We start from the raw sequence: 18278 nt of genomic DNA on the forward strand, positions 1-18278 counted from the left end.
GTGGTATTTTAACTAAAACTTGGAGACAGACCACAGAAAATCTACAAAATGGCAATCATAAATACAAAACATAGCTCATTAAGTCATGGAGAAAAGAATAAATTACTCAAACATGTTCCCATCTTACCATCATTATTTGTGTCCATCTGTCGGAAGATTTTCTCTGTGCGTTTCTCTGGCGTGGACTCGTCCTCTGGCATCTTCATTACAGAGGAAACCATTTTATAAATTGCCTGAAAAAAATACATGGGAACTCAGTCAAAAATCAGCAATCACATGCCCTCCTTACCAGAAAGAATACATCCCTGCAGAAATGGAAATGTACACATTAACTAAAAGCCCTGTCATTTCTGAATTCAGAGATTGACTATACTTTGTTACCCATGATGTTTAAGATGCTCATTTTAAGGCTGGCAAACTGCTAAATACACAAATGAAATACTGTACATATATAGTTTTGCGTGGATTCGTATTTCTGTTCATCTAGTTTTGAGATTTACACAGCTCTGCCACACAGAACAGCCAGGTGGATGGCACCCCTTTATTTGCTATAGTTACAGTCCATAGAGGGGATACTGTAATGCCCTTTCTGCACCCCCAGCCTGCTGACTGGATAGGGAAGCAGCAGTAGGAGAGAGATTAAAGTGGTAGTAAAGGCTCAAGGTTTTTCAACTTCATGCATTCTATGCATGAAGGTAAAAAACCTTCTGTGTGCAGCATCACCCCCAACCCCCCGCCCCATACTCACATAAGCCCCCTCTCGATCCAGCAATGTGCACTGGAGTCTCAGCTATACCGGAACTCCCTCTTCTCATTGGCTGAGACAGAAGTGGGAGCCACTGGCTCCCACTGCTGTCAATCACAACCAGTGAGCCAATGAGAAGAGAGAAGGGGTTGGGCCTGAGCCACAGATCTGTTTGTGACTGGACACATGAAGTAGAGGGTTCCCCCAAAGCAAGCTGCTTGCTGTGGGGGCACCCAACAGGAGGGAGGAGTCAGAAGAGTCTGCGGGGGACCCGAAAAGAGGAGGATCTGGGCTGCTCTGTGCAAAACTACAGCAGGTAAGTATAAACATGTTTTTTTTTCTTTTAAAAAAATAAGCCTTTAGAATCACTTTAAGTCATCTCTCCCCCTAACAGCATGTCCCTTGTTGGCACATGTAGCACATCTTTTTGGATTGCAAGAGGCTTATTCGAACTAAAATTCAGGAACTTACACTTGCAATTTAAACAATACTTTAGTGAATTATTAATTTAAAGCAAAACTTCAGGCACAGGGTTTTTTTCAATTTACAGTTTTTATATAAATGTTATCCCAGCTGAAGTGTATGGCCAGATCACTTCTCTGTTTTTTAAAATCACTACTTTTCTTTATGCTGAATATTAGTGCTCCAACTATATTTCCCATTGCAGATGTGGGAGCTGCAGCTCTCAAACACAGAAGCACTGGTGTCATTTATCCACCCCATCTCCTCTTTGCCATTCACAAAACACCAAGTATTCTGTGAATGGTTCACAGGATACAAAACGTTCTGTAAATGGCCAAGGGAAGGGTGGGTGGATTAATGACACCAGCGTTTCGATCTCAAAGTTTTCGAAAATGCAATTGTTCTGCCTAAATAAAAAAGAACATATTACTTAAACAGTTGCACCATTTTCATTTTATATTTATAGAGACAGAGGTCTGCATTCTACTTAACAGACCTGGAATAAATGGAGAACAGTTACAACATGGTAGTTATTTAATAGGGCTGGAATGTCATAAGAGCATTCTTGCCAGAGAGCTATGGCGCACATACAGTATGCTAAAAACAACAACTAAAAAAATAAAAATCACTTTTTTTAACCGCTTTCCCGCCGCCCTTTAGCAGGGCTGCACAAAATCACGTATATATACATAATTTTGCATTTCCAGGTAGGGGGCTTATGCGCCGCCCTACCACGGCGCAGCTATGACTGTCAATCGCCGGGTCCTGGTATTGCATGTACAAAGGGATGGTGGGAAAGCCAGATTCTACATGATGTGATGTACAGGAGAAATAAACATAGGCTGTCAACTTCTACTGGTGCATCCAGCCAAAGTTCAAGCTGTAAGTAGCTTTGTTGGCACAACCCAGCTCAACGAATTTCGAATGAAAAGCCAAAGAAATCAGCAGAAAAATATCAGCCGATAAGTGACTACTGCCTATAAGATGCAGTCACTGTTCGAGTATTCAGACAGCTGCAGGTACTGCAGCTGAGTGACTACAATAGCTGTCAGGGAATATTTCTCCATCCAAGGTGTTTAGCATGTAAGGACGTCCTCAGTCCTAAAGATAATGAGGATTCAAGGCCCAAAGAGCAGGCTGCAGATGGAAAGCCAAAAAACTGCAAAGCTGAATTAGGACATAGGGTAGTCACTTCCCTGGCTAGGCCGTGTGGTGGTGGTTTAGGAATTAGGGCTCATGTACATTGCAGCTGATAAACTCACGTTCAGGAGCTGTTCTGTGTTTTTTTCAGCAGACCCTGAAATCTCCCTCTTGTTTTCCTATGTGTCCATGTACACTATGTCGTTTAGAGTCATTTACAGGCCGTTGAGTTTACAGTCGTTTTTTTGAACGCAGAAAACTTGCATTCAGAAAACGCTTGTAAATGTTGCTAACCGTGTTTGTAAGCGTTTGAAAATTTTTTTTAAATCTTCCATTTCCAGATGCTGTCCAGAGCCTTTTTTCATCTTGAAAAATGCATGCAAAGTGTTTTCCCGGTACTCAATGAACCTGGTACACCATATTTTGAGGTTTTGCATGAAAGAAAATGTTAGATACTGCTGCAATCATTTCTGCAAAGAAATGAGCTGGAACACATCCAAACACCACAAAAAAAAGACAGCTAATCTCAACACATACTGCTCTCTCTGCTTCTGCTCTCTCTATTTCTCTCAAAATGTCTGAAATAGTAATTTTTTTTGTGCCCAGTGCATTCTGGGCATTTTGGAAGGTCTCCTGAGGTTATCTTTAAAAAACGCAAACGCTCATAAACGCGGTATGCAAACGCGACTAAACAGATGTTTTTTAACTTACGTTTTCCAGCAGTCAGTTTCCATCGTTCAAAAGTGTCCCGTGTACGTGGGGCCTTACAAGGCTGGCTAGGCAGAATTTCATTGGCAGAGAAGACTGTTTACAGCTGTGTATTTAATTTGCCTGGAATTCTGCTTTAAAGCAGAACTAAATGCAAAAAATAAGAAATTGCGAACAGGCAGGCACTTTTTTTTGCAGAAGAGACATGCAAATAAATCAAACCTGCCTGGCTGTTTGCAATCTTATGCAAAATGTACATGAGTTGCGCATGCACAGGTCCATCTACATTTCCAGCACAGTGCCAGTGCACCAGAATGAATGACTCCTGAGCATAGAATGACATCAAGCCCCACTGGCGAATTAAGACAGCCAAAGACCAGCACCTATAAGAGGCCAGTGCTGGTGAGGAGCATAGGCGAGTATTTCTGGTCTTGCTTTCCACGTTAAGCTTGTTGTAGATTCCGCTTCATAAACTTGCATGATTTCTGATCTTCTGTATACAATTTTATCTTGTCAGCATTTCTGCCTGTTATACATTTATAGGCTGTAAACATAAAATAGTACTATTGGGTAAGTTACAATGTATGTATAGCCAAAAGTTTCTTTTATTGGGTAGTGAAGGGTTAACACCCCTGCTAGATTTTTTTTATTTTTTATTTTGATGTTGTTTTGGTCTGTCTGTGTACCTTTGTGAAAATTTCGCTTCACTTCCTGTCTTGGAGACACAATACAGTAGTGTTAGTTAATGGAAACTCTCAAAGTGAGGGGAATTTCCCTCTTAAACAGTAGTCGTCGTCAGACCATGTGTGCCATTAAAAGATCGTTCTGGGGACAATTCTTTAGTTTTGAACTGAATTCTCCTTAATTCCTTTCTCTGTGACAATGATTAGCAGTACAGATAGAGTTGTGAATCCCCCCAATGGGGACAGAGACAGCGATAAGAACTAGACAGATGGTCTAACTCTTTTCCAATCTATCCACAACTTAAAAAAAAAAAAAAAAAAAAGGTTTTGCCTAGAGATACAGTCAGGATAAAATTAAAAGAAAAAGTCACAGCATTCGCAAGCAATGCACATGATGTTGTATTTCTAAATCAATCAAGTTCCACACAGTTTTAAAACCCATACTTGTATAAATGTTTCTAAATTCCTATTTACCTGTACAATCTCCAGCATTTCCTCCCGACTGATGTATCCATTCCCATCTAGATCGTACATACTGAATGCCCACTTTAGTTTCTGCTCCAACTTCCCCCTGGAGGTGACGCTCAAAGCAATGATAAACTCCCGAAAATCTATGGTCCCATCGCCATTGGTATCAAATGTACGAAAAACATGCTCAGCAAACTTAGAGGCATCGCCATATGGGAAAAAATTGGCATAGATCTTCTTAAACTCTTCAACATTGAGAATGCCAGATGGGCAGTCCTTTAGAAAACCTTTATACCACTCTTGTAACTCATGATCTGAGAATTCTGTATTTTCACGCAGGTCTTGTAGCATCTCTGGGCGGAGCTTGCTGTTTTGCTTACCCATCTCCTGCACAGGGCAAAAAATAGATATGGTTATAGAAATTTCAGAAAGGTATAACAATAGATATATTGTGAAGCAGGTTTCTTATGAGAATGTTCTAATGGTTGATGCATTACTTACCTGCAGTTTCCCCATATATTTATCTATCTTACTCTCGAAGATGGCCACTAACCTTATCAAATCATTTTCCTCCTAATACTCTGCTACAATCAGGGAAATCTGGACTAACTTTAGCCAGCTGCTTAGGCAGCCCATAGATTTTTTTTTTTTTTTTTTAACCGTTCAACCATAGGGTTGAACAAAAAACGACTTAATTCTCCCATCCCCACAAATAATGTGGAGGGGGAGATCCTCCCACTGTGCCTTTGTATTCTGACAGTGGGTAGGCTTCCCCATTATCAGAATGCACTGATCAGCCCTGATCAGTGGTCGAACTCAGATGTTATTACATGTGTGAGGGTGATAATGGCCTATCCACAACCTGGAGATGATTGCAGGAAGCCTGCATGAGTGAGGTAAGTATTAAAACATATTCCTCTGCCCCTACACTTAGGTGTCCTTTTATCATGCAGCGGAGAATGTCCGCCGCTTAGTTCTCCGGCATTCTCAGAGGAGAGAGTTCTCCTCTGCCTTTTTATGAAGCGGCGTAGATCACTTCTCCGAATGAAGAGAGAAGTGATCTACAAACGCTGTGAACGCTGGAAAACGGCTGCTTTTACTATAATCTCGCGAGATTACAGTAAGAGATTAGTCAAAGACCGTTTACTAAGCAGCTGTAAATTATCGCTGCTTCGTTAGCTCTGGACTGGAGAATCTGGAGGGAGAACACAGATCACCAGTGAAGGGCTGACATCGCTCCTTCATACACTGGCAGTCTGTGTGCTGAGATGATCAGCGGAGAACATGTTCTCCACTGACCATCTCCGTTTCCTAAACCACTAATGATCTGAGATCAGCAACGATCCTTAGGATCGCTGCTGATCTCTGTTTCATAAAAGGACACCTTAATGAGCATTTAACCCTTACAATTTTGGGGAGAAGTGGGGTAGGTGTAGATCACTGCAAGGTTTCTTTTTATCCTAGTGTTCAGCATTAAAGCTGAAGTTTAATGAGCATATATTTTGGGTTCTCTGGTTCCTCCTTTCAACCCTTATCTCAATACAATTTTTAAATAAAACCCCATACCTTACAAACCATATTTTAGAGTCACTGAGTCTCAGTACTTTTCTATGCAATGCCAGCAGATTATGGCTGGAGGAAGGGGCTGGTAGGGTACTGTACACAGTTTCCTGAAAACATCACAGCACTCTCAGTCTCAGTGCTCCTCTCTAAAGCCCTCAGCTCTGATGAAAGCATTTAGCTGTCTCTTGGTAGGAGTTATGCAACTATCGAATTCCTTAATGTGTGGATGTCAGACTGGAAGAGTGAATGTTCCTTGGCAGGGTGTACCTACATGCAATGTAATGCCACATGTGATGCTGAGCCTCCATGTTTGAAAGAACTGAAATCCAATGAATAAAAATAGATAGGCCAGGGACAGTCAAACTGGGAAAGAATAATAAGCACAGCATCCAACTGTCAGTCATTTGGAGCCTCTGTCTGTCCTTAGAGCAAAGCCTGTACCTCTTTGCTCCTCCATTGACCAGTATTTGGGTGGATATTTACAGGACCATAAGACCCAACAGATATTATTTAACTACTGAAAAGTGTTATTTTGCACTAAACAGTTCATATAGCCTCTAAATTAAAGAAAAAGAGTGCTGAAGAAAGCAATCACTGCTTTTGCTTGATAAATAATTGATTTAACCAATCATTGCTTTTCTTATTAATTCTCCATGGTCTATGTAACTAGTGGCATGGTGTGGAGGGGGGGTCATTTGCCTAAATACTTTGATCTAAAAAAGTGTTACTATTCCACTTCCTTCAAAGGTTGGAAGGTATGAATGAGGAGGGCTCTATCTGACTTGCTGCAGCTTCTAATGCACACTGTGAACTGAAGATCTCAGTATGCACTGAAATCCGAGTTAATTACAGTACAGGAGGGGAACCTGCACCACTCTGCAAGACTGAAGGGGAGGAACCTGCACTACTCTGGAAGACTGAAGGGAAGACTGGAGTTCAGCTTTATTAAACATGCACTGTTTGTAAAAGTCTTTATCACAGCGCAAGACATTTTCATAGCTGTATAAAGAGGATGTATAGTGGCTTTGAATATTTGTACATATGTTTTTGTTTTTATTTGATACAGTCTGGGATAAATTAAAAAAAAAATGTAAAAGCATGCTTTCTGGTCTTTTTTTGTTGTTGTGTAAATACAAAATACTATATTCCATATGAACATTCTGAAGTCTTCTATCCACCCAGCAGGTGGCACTCTTGGTTCCATTCATTGTTCTCCCTCCCTGCTACATGTTGAGAAAAGCCTGCTGTGAATAGATCTAGATGAAATTTACACAAAGGGCTGGATGACTCAGAACAATCTTTCATCCCTTAATAGACAGCTCAGTACGAGGTTTCAATGACATACAGCTGTGGACAGAAGGGAAAGGATGCTCAAATGAATTGCAGTCAAAAGAAATGGAAGATAATAGAGGACAGCCTACACGGTGTAACTGGACTGCTACGCTGGCAGCAGATTATATGCAGTATTCTCAGTTTGCCTCTTCCACTTTCCTTTCAGAACACATACACAAACGCCAGTTAAGAAATATTTTTCTGGTTTTGCCCAGGCTTCTACACATCAGGCTACTAATTCATGATTTTGTCAGATAAAATCACACTCCAAAGACATGCTGGTAGGTTAGTTGGCTCCTGTCCAAATTTGGTCCTAGTATGTGTATGAACCAGGGACCAGGGCTGCTGTTAGAAATCACGGGGCCCCATACAGCCAACCTGACAGCCCCCCCCCGAAAAAAAACCTAGTTTACTATGCTTCGGTTATGAATGAACACAGTGAATGAGTGTTACTGATCACTCATTGTGTTCATTCAGGAAAGGAAGAGGCTGGTAAATGTGAAATTGTTACTGGACCCTTCACCCATCCTGAAGAATTCTATTGTGTTCTTGCAGCTGCTGGTGGGAAGGAAAGGAGGGAAGCCTGCAGCACTGCGGGGGTGGGGGCTCACAGGGTGGCCTGGTAGGAAACAGTGCACAGGTAGGATGATGGGTGTAACGGGGGGAGGGGAAATTACTGGAATACCTGTACGATTCTCTCTGCAGCAGATTAAAGCCAGTGGGAGGGAAAGGAGAAGAAGCCAGCTGAGAGAGCCAAACATGGGATCGGTCCCAGTAAATTTTCCCCCTGTCCTATCAATCACCCTCCTTGCCAACATCATATTCACCCAGCTGCCTGGGCCCCATACTGGGGGACTGGTGGTACCCCCTTATCCACGACCCTAACAGGGACTGATGTGAATGTACAATACATATGTAAAGGGGCTGCGTAAATTGTTGGTGCTATAGAAATAACTGCTTAAATTAATAAGATAGATATATAAGATATGCAAATGTACCAAACTGTGTTTTATTCATGATTGCTGTAAATGGTTTTTACATTGATTTTCTTAAAAAAGAAATCAAATCTTAAAAAAAAAAAAACAATCGGATTCAGATAATGTATGTGCACCTTTTTTTTTCATCATATACTGCTTGTATATTAAATGTACTGATGTAAATGTAAAAATAATTTATGGCATGAAATAAAATAAAACATTTTTGTTTCAAATGCTTAACTGGACTGTAATTCTCCTAAACTAAATTGGAAAATCATTTTGAAAATGAGAAATGTAACCCCTAACTATAGAAATGCAACAGCTAGCATTTCCGACTTGGTTTCGAAGGAGCAAACTCTCTAGCTGTCGTTCTCTTCCTTCCTTCACTACTAATGGGTTAATAAATCACTAACAACCCCCCCCTTGCAAAAAAAAAAAAGTGCATATCAGGTGCCTTGGTTGCATGCCTTTATCAAGTTAATGGCTCATTTAGTAAAAATAGATAAACGTGGCCATACATTATTAGATGGCATTGACGGATAAATCTCCCCTCCTGGGGCAGGAGGTCTGGAAAATGTTACCCCCTTGATAACCACAACATTGTTTGCTATATGGCACTGCGCTAATTCAACTGCTAATTGTGCTTTCATGCAACACTGTACCCAAACAAATTTTATATGATTTGTTTTCAGACAAATAGAACTTTCTTTTGGTAATATTTGATGACAATTTATACGATATAAATTTTGAAAAAAAAAATTTTTACTTTCCGCTATAAAGTCTATCCAATAAAAAAAAAATAACATCACAAATGTCTTCATAAATTTTGGGCAAAATGTATTCTGCTACATGTTGTCTAGATTGTAAGCTCTAAGGAGCAGGGCCCTCGGTTTCCTCTCGTACCAAATTGTATTGTAACTGTAATGTCTACCTTCATTTTGTAAAGTGCTTCGCAAACTGTTGGCTCTATTTAAATCCTGTATAATAATAATGTCTTTGATAAAACAAAATCCTAATAAGTGTATATTTGGTTTGTGAGAAAGTTATACCTTCTACAAACTATGGTATATACTGAAATATGTATTTATTTTTTTATATACTACTGGTGGCTTCTGTGTGCCCTAAACCCAGAAGCAGAACGTGACATACCATTACATCGCTTTGCCTGCACGGGCCACCTTTCCACAATACATTGTGGGTGGGTGGTCTGCAAGTGGTTAAAGGCCGCCTGCTCTGACTTTCAGAATACCTGAACAGTGCCTGCAGCTGATTGGCATGGCCACCCAGTCGATTTCTGAAATTCCAACAGTATATGCTCAGTGTAAGGCTCCATGTACACTGCAGCTGATAAACTGACGTTCAGGAGCTTTTCTGCGTTTTTTCAGCAGCCCCTGAACTCTCCCTAATGTTTTCCTATGTGTCCATGAACACATCGTCGTTTACATTCGTTTACAGGCAGTTGAGTTTACAGTCGTTTTTTTTACCGCACCAAACTTGCGTTCAGGAGTAGATTTTATCAGCATGTCAAACGCTTATAAACGTGTGTAAACGCTGCTAACTGCGTTTACACGTGTTTGGAAATTTTTTTTTACTTTTCCATTTCCAGATGCTGTTCAGAGCCTTTTTTCATTATTTAAAATGCATGCCAAGCATTTTCCCAGTACACAAATGGACCTGGTACACCATACTTTGAGGTTTCGCATGAAAGAAAATAGGTTAGACACTGTTGCAATAATTTCTGCACAGAAATGAGCTGGAACACATCCAAACACCACAAAAAAAAGACAGCTGATCTCTCTGCTTCTGCTCTATTTCTCTCAAAATGTCTGAAATAGTTAATTTTTACTGTTTTTCAGTGCATTCTGGGCATTTTGGAAGGTCTCCTGAGCAGGGGCGGACTGACAACTCATGGGGCCCCCAGGCAATAGGGGATCATGGGGCCCCTGTGTCATTGCCCAAACTCAAAAAAGCCTATGAAAAAGGTACCAGGGGCATCTCATGGGGCCCCCGACTGATTCCGGGCCCTCGGGCAGTACCCGAGTTTCCAAATGGTCAGTCTGCCCCTGCTCCTGAGATTATCTTTAAAAAACGCTTCTAAACGCAAACGCTCCTAAACGCACAGAAACACGGTATGCAAATGCGGCTAAACAGACTTTTTTAACCTACGTTTTACAGCAGTCAGTTCCCTTGTTCAGAAATGTCCCGTGTACATGGAGCCTAATAATAGCCCGCAGGGTCCACTTTCAAGAACAATTTAGCAATGCTGGATGTTTACATTTTTACACAGACAGGTTGTAAGGGAATCCCGGTGAGGCGACTGGCGAATAGAATTGCGCATGCGCACAGAAGTGTGCGAACACGTACGGTAAAGATTGGCGCCAGACGGACTATTTAATAGGTGCCTCTGCCTGTGCTGACTAGTCTTCAGCTGTTCCCCGTTTTCTGTTCGTTCATGTGTGATTTCCTTGTCGCTGACCCAGCTTGTTCCTGATCTGACTCTTCATTACTTCCCTGCTTGATACTTGTTCCTGACTTCGGCTCTCTTATGATTTGATACCTCGCTGTCTGCCCGTTGATGACCCTGGCTATTCCTATGACACTGCTCCTGTCTCCCTGCTTCCTGCCCTGTTCTGGTGCACACCTGGAGACCTACCATACCAGCTCTGCATTTCACTACTGTTCCTGAATCAGAGGTTCATCAGTCTTCCAAAGTCTCCAGCTGCAAACAACATCTGCTGGCACTCTTGTCCCCCTGGTCCCTAGACACCCTCTGTTCCACTTCCACTGGGGTCAGGGCTAGTGACACAAATGAGGCCGACCTCATCACTTCAGTCCCCAATAAGGTACGTGACACAGGTTCCTTGTAATCCCTAATCATTTATAAAGGAAGACATAACCTCAACCAGTCTTTTTGGCACTGCCCTAAGCAAAGTCTGATGTCTGACACTTGTTGCCATTTTAAAGTAGGCATGTGCCCAGGCTACTTACATTTATTTTGTTACATAAACGTAAATAAGCATCACTGACCTCTTTAGCTGCAGACATTGTGGAACAATTCATATTTCAGTTCAAGACAGAAACACTGTAGTTGTCCACCCATTTCTCAGCAGCTTAGCTCACCCTGCTCCACCCACCTCAGAACCTGCTCCACATTCCACAGAATCCTGTCCATATTAGAGATTAGAAGGCTGACTTGCTGCCTAGTCACAGCTGGGAGGGAGAGTAGCGTTAACTGAGCTGCTGACTTAGATGACTACAGAATGCTTTTGTTGTGAACTTTGCAGATGAACTTCTTCACAATAATTGCAGCAGAGATAATTAAGAGTTTGCTTTAAAGCGCATTTTCTGCTTAAATGTCTTTATCCCGGCCACGCATTCACTTTTAAGTGAGCTGTATCCAGGGCCGTGGATAAGGGGGTATCACCAGACCTCCTGTACAGGGCCCAGGCAGGGTGAATGAGATAGATTGTAAACTCCAAGGAGCAGGGCCCTCCTAACCCTCTTGTATTGAACTGTATTGTTGCTGTATTCATGTATAGTATTAATGTGGGCAGGGAGGGTGATGGGCACAGAAGGGGGGGGTCAATTACTGGAACTAATCCCCTGTATGGCTCTCTACAGCAGCTGAAAGCTGGTTTCTTCTCTTCTCCCTCCCGCCAGCTTTCAGATACTGCAGAGAGAGCCATGCAAGGGATCGGTTCCAGTAATTGCCCCCATCACCCTCCCTGTGCACCATACATTTCCCCCTGCTGCCCAGGCCCCCTCTGTGTGCCCCCCACCACTGGCAGTGCAGCTAGCTTCTTTTCTCTCCTTCCCACTGGCAGCTGCAAACACATAATAGGATCCTTCAGGATAGAAAGTGAAGGAAGGGTCTGGTAAATATGTCACATTTACCAGCCCTTCCTTTCCTGAATGAACACGACTGATCAGTACCAACCACTCACTGTGTTCATTCATAACTAAAGCATAGTAAACTGAGTGTTTTTTTTTCTTGGGGGGGCTGTCAGGTTTGCTGTATGGGGCCCCATGGTTTCTAGCAGCAGCCCTGGCTGTATCCATACTGGATCAATTAGACAAACTGCCTAAACAAACGTTCCCAACTAACGCAGATGTCTATGCTCGAGCCCCACGTGTGTGCAGGTGAAGTGCGTGCACACGAAACGCGTTAGGAGCCAAAGACACCGTGACGTCACGCCGCTGGTGCCATGTGGAGGCCCAGCGGCCATCTTAGTTACTGAATGGTCAGTCCTTTGCACGCTTACTGCTGCTCACTCTGCTCTATTTGGATATTTTTAATATTATACTTACCCTGCTGTATACTCTGCTTTTACGAGCGCTTTTGTGATTACCTTAACATTTAACCAATAAATTAAGTCATTTACATATTACACTATGGGCTTTTTCTCTGGTCTCCTGTATGGAGCAATATATTTCCAGAGCCCTCTATGATCCAGCCTCCTTAGTATCCAGAGAGGGGAGTCCCTTATCCAACCTTCTTCAATCCGTCCATCCCTTCAAGGGATCTCTGGCCAGCTGGACCATATTCCCATCTGTGAGCTCCTGAAAAGCACCATCATACTCAGGAGGACAGCCCAGGATTAAGACCCCATCCAATATCTAGGTGAGACCTCCGCAGTGATATTTAATGCGTATTTACTTTACGCATCTGGTGAGTGCGTAATTCTTCCATACGTTATTTGGAGAACTGATTGAAGAATCCACAGCTTATACACACCCAGATCTTAACTGACTATTGTTTTATTGGCATACTCATGAACGTTATTATTTGTTTATAGAGCCCTGCACCTTTACTTATTTTATGTGTGCAGGTACATTTTAGGTTGCTTTCATATTGATCTGCTTTTCTTCTGTTTTTGCAATAAACAAAGCAAAAGAAAAATGTGTGACCATGTATTCCTATGGAACTCTTCAAACTGATGCTTTGCAGGTCAGGTGAGTTTTTCAATGTCCTGTTTGCTGCATTTTTGATGCAGGTTTGGTGCGGTAAACCCCCCCCCACCACCAAAAATGTACCTCCCCAATTAGATGAATTGAAATGCACTGATGGTGCATTTTTGGTGCAGTTTTTTGAGTCACGTCATGTTAAAAACGCACCGCAAACACGGTAAAAAGCATATGGGTTTTTATTGCGTTTTTGCCACAGATCAGTGTGAAAGTAGCCTTATTCTGAGCAATTCATCTAAAATGCCAGCTGCCCTCAACAGTTTTACATCAGAGTTCTGCCCCTTTCCCTCCAAATTCTAAAAAGTACTTCAGGCCCCCCAGTGACCAGTACAAAAATCCATCAATTGTTTCAAACTACTGGAATGTGCATGAATCTTTTGGTGAAATGCATGTGACTAGTGCAAGAATGTAAGGTGTTTTTTTTTTTTTTTTTTAAGAATCCCTTTAAGGTATTCTCCATTCTCATTTCAACTTTAAAGTGCCCAGTATCAATCATGTTAAAGCAGAATTACCAAATACCCCATTAAAAAAGCAGAATTACAAAGCAAACACTTGCTGCAATATTCACCTTCAATCCAATGTTTATCATTCTAGTACTTTTTCCTGCCACTAGATGTCCTCAGTATGATGGCCACAAACCATTCAACCCATTTCCCCTGAATTCAGGTAATCCTGGACCTGCCCCCAGTCTGGACAGTGAAAGGAAAAGCCACACATTGAAGAGCTCATCTCTCTGTCACTCTGCTTTCTCCTCCAGCCAGCATGCCTCTTGTTAAAACATGAACTGGCTTCTTATTTGTGCATTTGCTTTCTCTCACACTCTAGCTCTGCTGCAGAGGGGCTGAAAGAGGCTGATATAAGGTCAGTGCCACCATAGTTCACCTATATATTCTTAAAGGATGTGTGTAGGCAGTTCAAGGCTTAGCCCAGAAGTCAGGGATGTCAAGAGATGTATGCAACAGAGGCTTTTATAGCTAATAAAGATAAGACGACATCTTTAGTTTGAACACTTTAAGATGGCTGAAAGGTTTGCCTTAACCCCTTGATGCCGACGTAACAAAAATATGCGGCCTCACAGAACTGGGCTTTTTTCCATGGGGCCGCATATTTGCATACCTGTCCTTCTGCTGAGAGCATGCCGCATGGCGAGCTCCCAGCAAAAAGACTGCGGTGTCACTGAGAGCTCCGAGTCCTGTTCTAACAATCGGTACCTGGGACTCCCAATTCCAGGTCACATGTTTGCTGTGATAGCCTGGCTAGATTGGCTATTACAGTGATCAGTACAGCCCAGCCCCCTTGTTTTTTTTTTCTCTCTATGAATGGAAGAGAAAGATACATTGTATCTCCCTAACTCTTTTCATAGATGGGGAAAAAAAATTTTGTAAAAAAAAAAAGAAGATAAATAAATATTAAAAAATACCTAGATCAAGGTTTGATCTAGTTCAGTGCCAGGGTAAGTGTTTTGGGTCAGGGTCAAAGGTCAGGATTAAAAAAAAAAAGTTTGGTGTTCCTGTCAGTGTGTTTTAGGTATAAATAAAAAAACAAAAAACAAAATGTGAACTATTGTTTCTGGACTGTACTACAGATACAAACAAATAACACACACATATATGGTATCGCTGTGATCGTCAAGAGCTGGAGAATTTATTTTGGGTTGTTCTTTGGTGGTAGGTTATGGTAGTAACAAGAAACACACAGCTAAATCTAAAAAAAAAAAAAAAGGTATAATCCACCCGGATGTACAAAGTAGCTGTGATATGTACAGTTTTACTAACACATGTCAATGTTGTAAAATTGTCCTTAGGCATTTAGATTTGTTTTACCCTTAGGCGTGAAGGGGTTAAAGCGTATTTCCTCTTTTGCAGCCAAATTGGGATAACACCTACAAGATCCCATCAGGAAGCTGTCAGCCAATCATAGGTGCTTCCCTGTCCTGCAGATATGGTATTCAAGGAGCATGTACACATGTTACTGCGGGCCGGGGAATGCCTCTGCCACCTATGATTGACTATTGGCTTTTACAACTTCCCCGCAGAATGGCTCAGGCAGGCTTAGACTCATCTCCACACACCTGAACTCATCACTGGTAAACAGCAATTTTAAATAATTTGAGAAAAAAATGTTTTATGGAAAAATCTTAAATTGCTCCTCCCCCCTTCCCTATAATGTTAATGAGGGGGCTGTGGAGTTAATATTTGTCATAATTAACCCTGTCTGTTCTGTGCTTGCAGATCTTAATATTAGCGATAAACTAAATTTCAGCACTGTCTATCCTAACAAAACATTAGTGACACTAAGCCTGGGTTCACACTGATGCTGTGCGGGATTCGCAGCGTTTTCTGTGCAAATTCCACTCTGCATCAAAATCGCACCCCGTTCATGCGAACCGCTGCGGTTGTGTATGTTAACAACACCCCGAAATTGGTCCGCAAAACGTGGTGCGATGTGCAGAATCGGATCGCATGGGTGTGAATACCCATGCGATCCGATTCTAGTGTGGACCAAAAAAGGTCCTGCACCTTTTTGACATGGATGTGGTGCGATTTGAACCACACAGAATGTATGGCTCAAATCGCAACACACACAATTTGCATGTGATTTGCACAGGAATGCAGTGCAAATCACATGCGATATACCGAACAAGTGTGAACCCGGGCTAAAGCTTCATTTTTGTTTTTTTGTTTTTTTTATACTTGCCTTCTCTGTGCAGAGCAGCCCCCATCCTCTTATTTTCAGGTGCTCACTGGTGTTCCTGGCTCCCCCCCTGGAGCAGTGCCCCCAGGGAAAGCAGCTTGCCCTGGGGGCACCGCTACATACTCGTCCTCAAGCCTCTGCTCTATGCATCCATAAGACACATAGAGCTGCGGCTCAGCCCCATCCCCCTGCTCTCTCCTCATTGGCTCACTGGCTGTGATTGGGCCAATGGACTCCCGCTATCTCAGATAATGGAGAGGAAGAGTCCACACACAGCGGAGGCTATCGAGAACGTCGCTGGATTGGAGGGGGCTCGGATAAGGATTGGGGCTGGGGGCCCGCTGCACACAGGTTTTTTACCTTCATGCATAAAATACATGTAGGTAAAAAACTTTGCGCCTTTAGAACCACTTTAAAGATCTCAGAGTTGGGACTCTGTATCGTATTACAGGGAAACTGACTGTTCACTATTTTGTTTTTTGTTTTTTTTGCTATGGAATTGTTCAGTGTACCCTGCAGTTTTGTGTATAAATCCTGCTACAAAGAAATAACTAGAGCGTTAAATTATTTTTAGGCATGCTGAACACATCAAAAATATATAGTGGGAATTTTCTTAAACAATAAGTTCACCTTTTAGAAAAAAAATAATAAATGCACATTTTTTTTGCAGGTAAAAAATGTGCATTTATTATTTTTGTCCACAGGAGTCTGAAAAGCATTTGTACCAGTGATCAGTAGATCGCTGATGCCATGCAGGTCTCCTGCAGACCTGTCAGAATATCTGCTTGCCGTACGGGATGTACGAGCAAGCAGATATACTGACAGGAAGTATGCATGAACTACCCAGCGCTTCACAGCGCCATGCTAGTTCATTGAGGACTACAAGCTGACAGCAGCTAAAGCTGTCAGGACTTGTAGCCTCTCATTCACAGATGACTGTGCATGAATGAGTGATGTGGCCGTGTGGGTGGAGCGCCGCACGGTAACTTTTAAAAAAAAAATTGACAGCTAGCGAGGGGGAAGAAGATCCCCCGCTAGCTGTCAAGGGGAGGAGCCGGGGCCGCTCTGATCATAACATGTTACATCCTGAATATGCGTGTAACAGATTACAAAAGGTGAGCTTATCCTTTAAAGTGACACTAAGCTGTAAAAAAAAAAAAAAATCTGTTCAAATGTGTATTCCTAACTCATAAAGTATCTTCTATAGCTCTCAGCCTCCTCCAAATCTCCATATTTTGCTTGTTTTTTTTGCTGTAATCCGACTTTCTGTTAGAGGGTGTCTACGTTCATTCTCCATGGTCCCTGTGTATATAGCAACGTAGCCACCCTCTATTGCTTGCTCCCAAGATGGACCAGGGACTATGGATTATGGGATTTGTACTGTGCATAGAGCAGTACATATGACTGCAACTAACGTGCAGTGCTTGTTCCAAACTCATTGAACTTGAGGGGGGAAGAAGCTCATGGAAGATGCTACAAGGTTCAGGAGCTCATGGAGGACACTACAAGGTTCAGGAACACATGGAGGCCACTACAAGGTTCAGGAGCTGATGGAGGACACTACAAGGTTCAGGAACACATGGAGGCCACTACAAGGTTCAGGAGCTCATGGAGGACACTACAAGGTTCAGGAGCTCATGGAGGACACCACAAGGTTCAAGAGCTCATGGAGGACACTACAAGGTTCAGGAGCCCATGGAGGACACTACAAGGTTCAGGAACACATGGAGGCCACTACAAGGTTCAGGAGCTCATGGAGGACACTACAAGGTTCAAGAGCTCATGGAGGACACTACAAGGTTCAGGAGCTCATGGAGGACACCACAAGGTTCAAGAGCTCATGGAGGACACTACAAGGTTCAGGAGCTCATAGAGGACACCACAAGGTTCAAGAGCTCATGGAGGACACTACAAGGTTCAGGAGCTCATGGAGGACACTAAAAGGAGGCAGAAAAACACAGTAAGAAACCTAGAAAAATAGATTACAGGACCATTAAGTAGTGGATGTGTATGGATTATATTTGGAGAAGAAATTTAAAGCTGACTGCAAAAGTGGAAATACACTTTAAAGGCTTGTTTGCACTGTATGAGATGCAGAAGAGAAGCCAAGGTAAATAACAGGTAGCCACTGTCCAGATGCTACAGACTCAAATTGCTTTTCCAGAATTTATTTTTGGCAGTTTGAGCCGGACGTAAATATTCCCATTTTATCAGAAACCACCATGGTTGAGGTTTAATCATAACCGCAACCTGTCATTTAGAGTCCCAGACACTTAAGAAAAGGGATCCGAGCTAAATAAAAACTAGACATTGTATCCACTGGAAGACTCAATAATCATTTTCAAGCTCCCAAACCAGACTCTGATTCTCACAGAACATCTGTTGAGATGATCATGTTTACTCCACACACAATCAGACTATCAGCAGCATATAAAGCTGTAATAAGCTATATGACAAACTATACTCACTAGGCTGCAATAATAGTATGTTAACATTTTTTAACTTGTCAATCTGCACTTAATTGCTGGGCTGTCAAAAATG

General features: G+C 42.2%; 2 protein-coding genes across 5 annotated transcripts in view; one reads left to right on the forward strand and one right to left on the reverse strand.

The window, feature by feature from the left end:
- Window positions 1-8318, forward strand: part of TMEM54 (transmembrane protein 54) — a 75075-nt gene extending 66757 nt beyond the window's left edge. The window contains exon 7 of the mRNA XM_089678990.1: window positions 6517-8318. The gene's annotated coding sequence lies outside the window, so the exon portion shown is untranslated. The remainder of the gene's footprint in view (window positions 1-6516) is intronic.
- The window catches only part of HPCA (hippocalcin), a 33726-nt gene that overhangs the window by 3856 nt on the left and 11592 nt on the right, over window positions 1-18278 (reverse strand). For all 4 annotated transcript variants that reach the window (XM_089678995.1, XM_089678994.1, XM_089678993.1 and 1 more), the window contains 2 exons: window positions 4213-4593; window positions 128-233 (listed from right to left, as the gene is read on the reverse strand). In XM_089678995.1, coding sequence (XP_089535121.1) covers window positions 128-233; window positions 4213-4590 — 484 coding nt within the window. In that variant the 5' untranslated portion in view covers window positions 4591-4593. The remainder of the gene's footprint in view (window positions 1-127; window positions 234-4212; window positions 4594-18278) is intronic.

This window comes from Staurois parvus, unplaced genomic scaffold (assembly GCF_062004578.1).
Source record: "Staurois parvus isolate SC_StPar_1 unplaced genomic scaffold, SC_StPar_1.0 ptg000214l, whole genome shotgun sequence".
Taxonomy (NCBI): Eukaryota; Metazoa; Chordata; class Amphibia; order Anura; family Ranidae; genus Staurois; species Staurois parvus.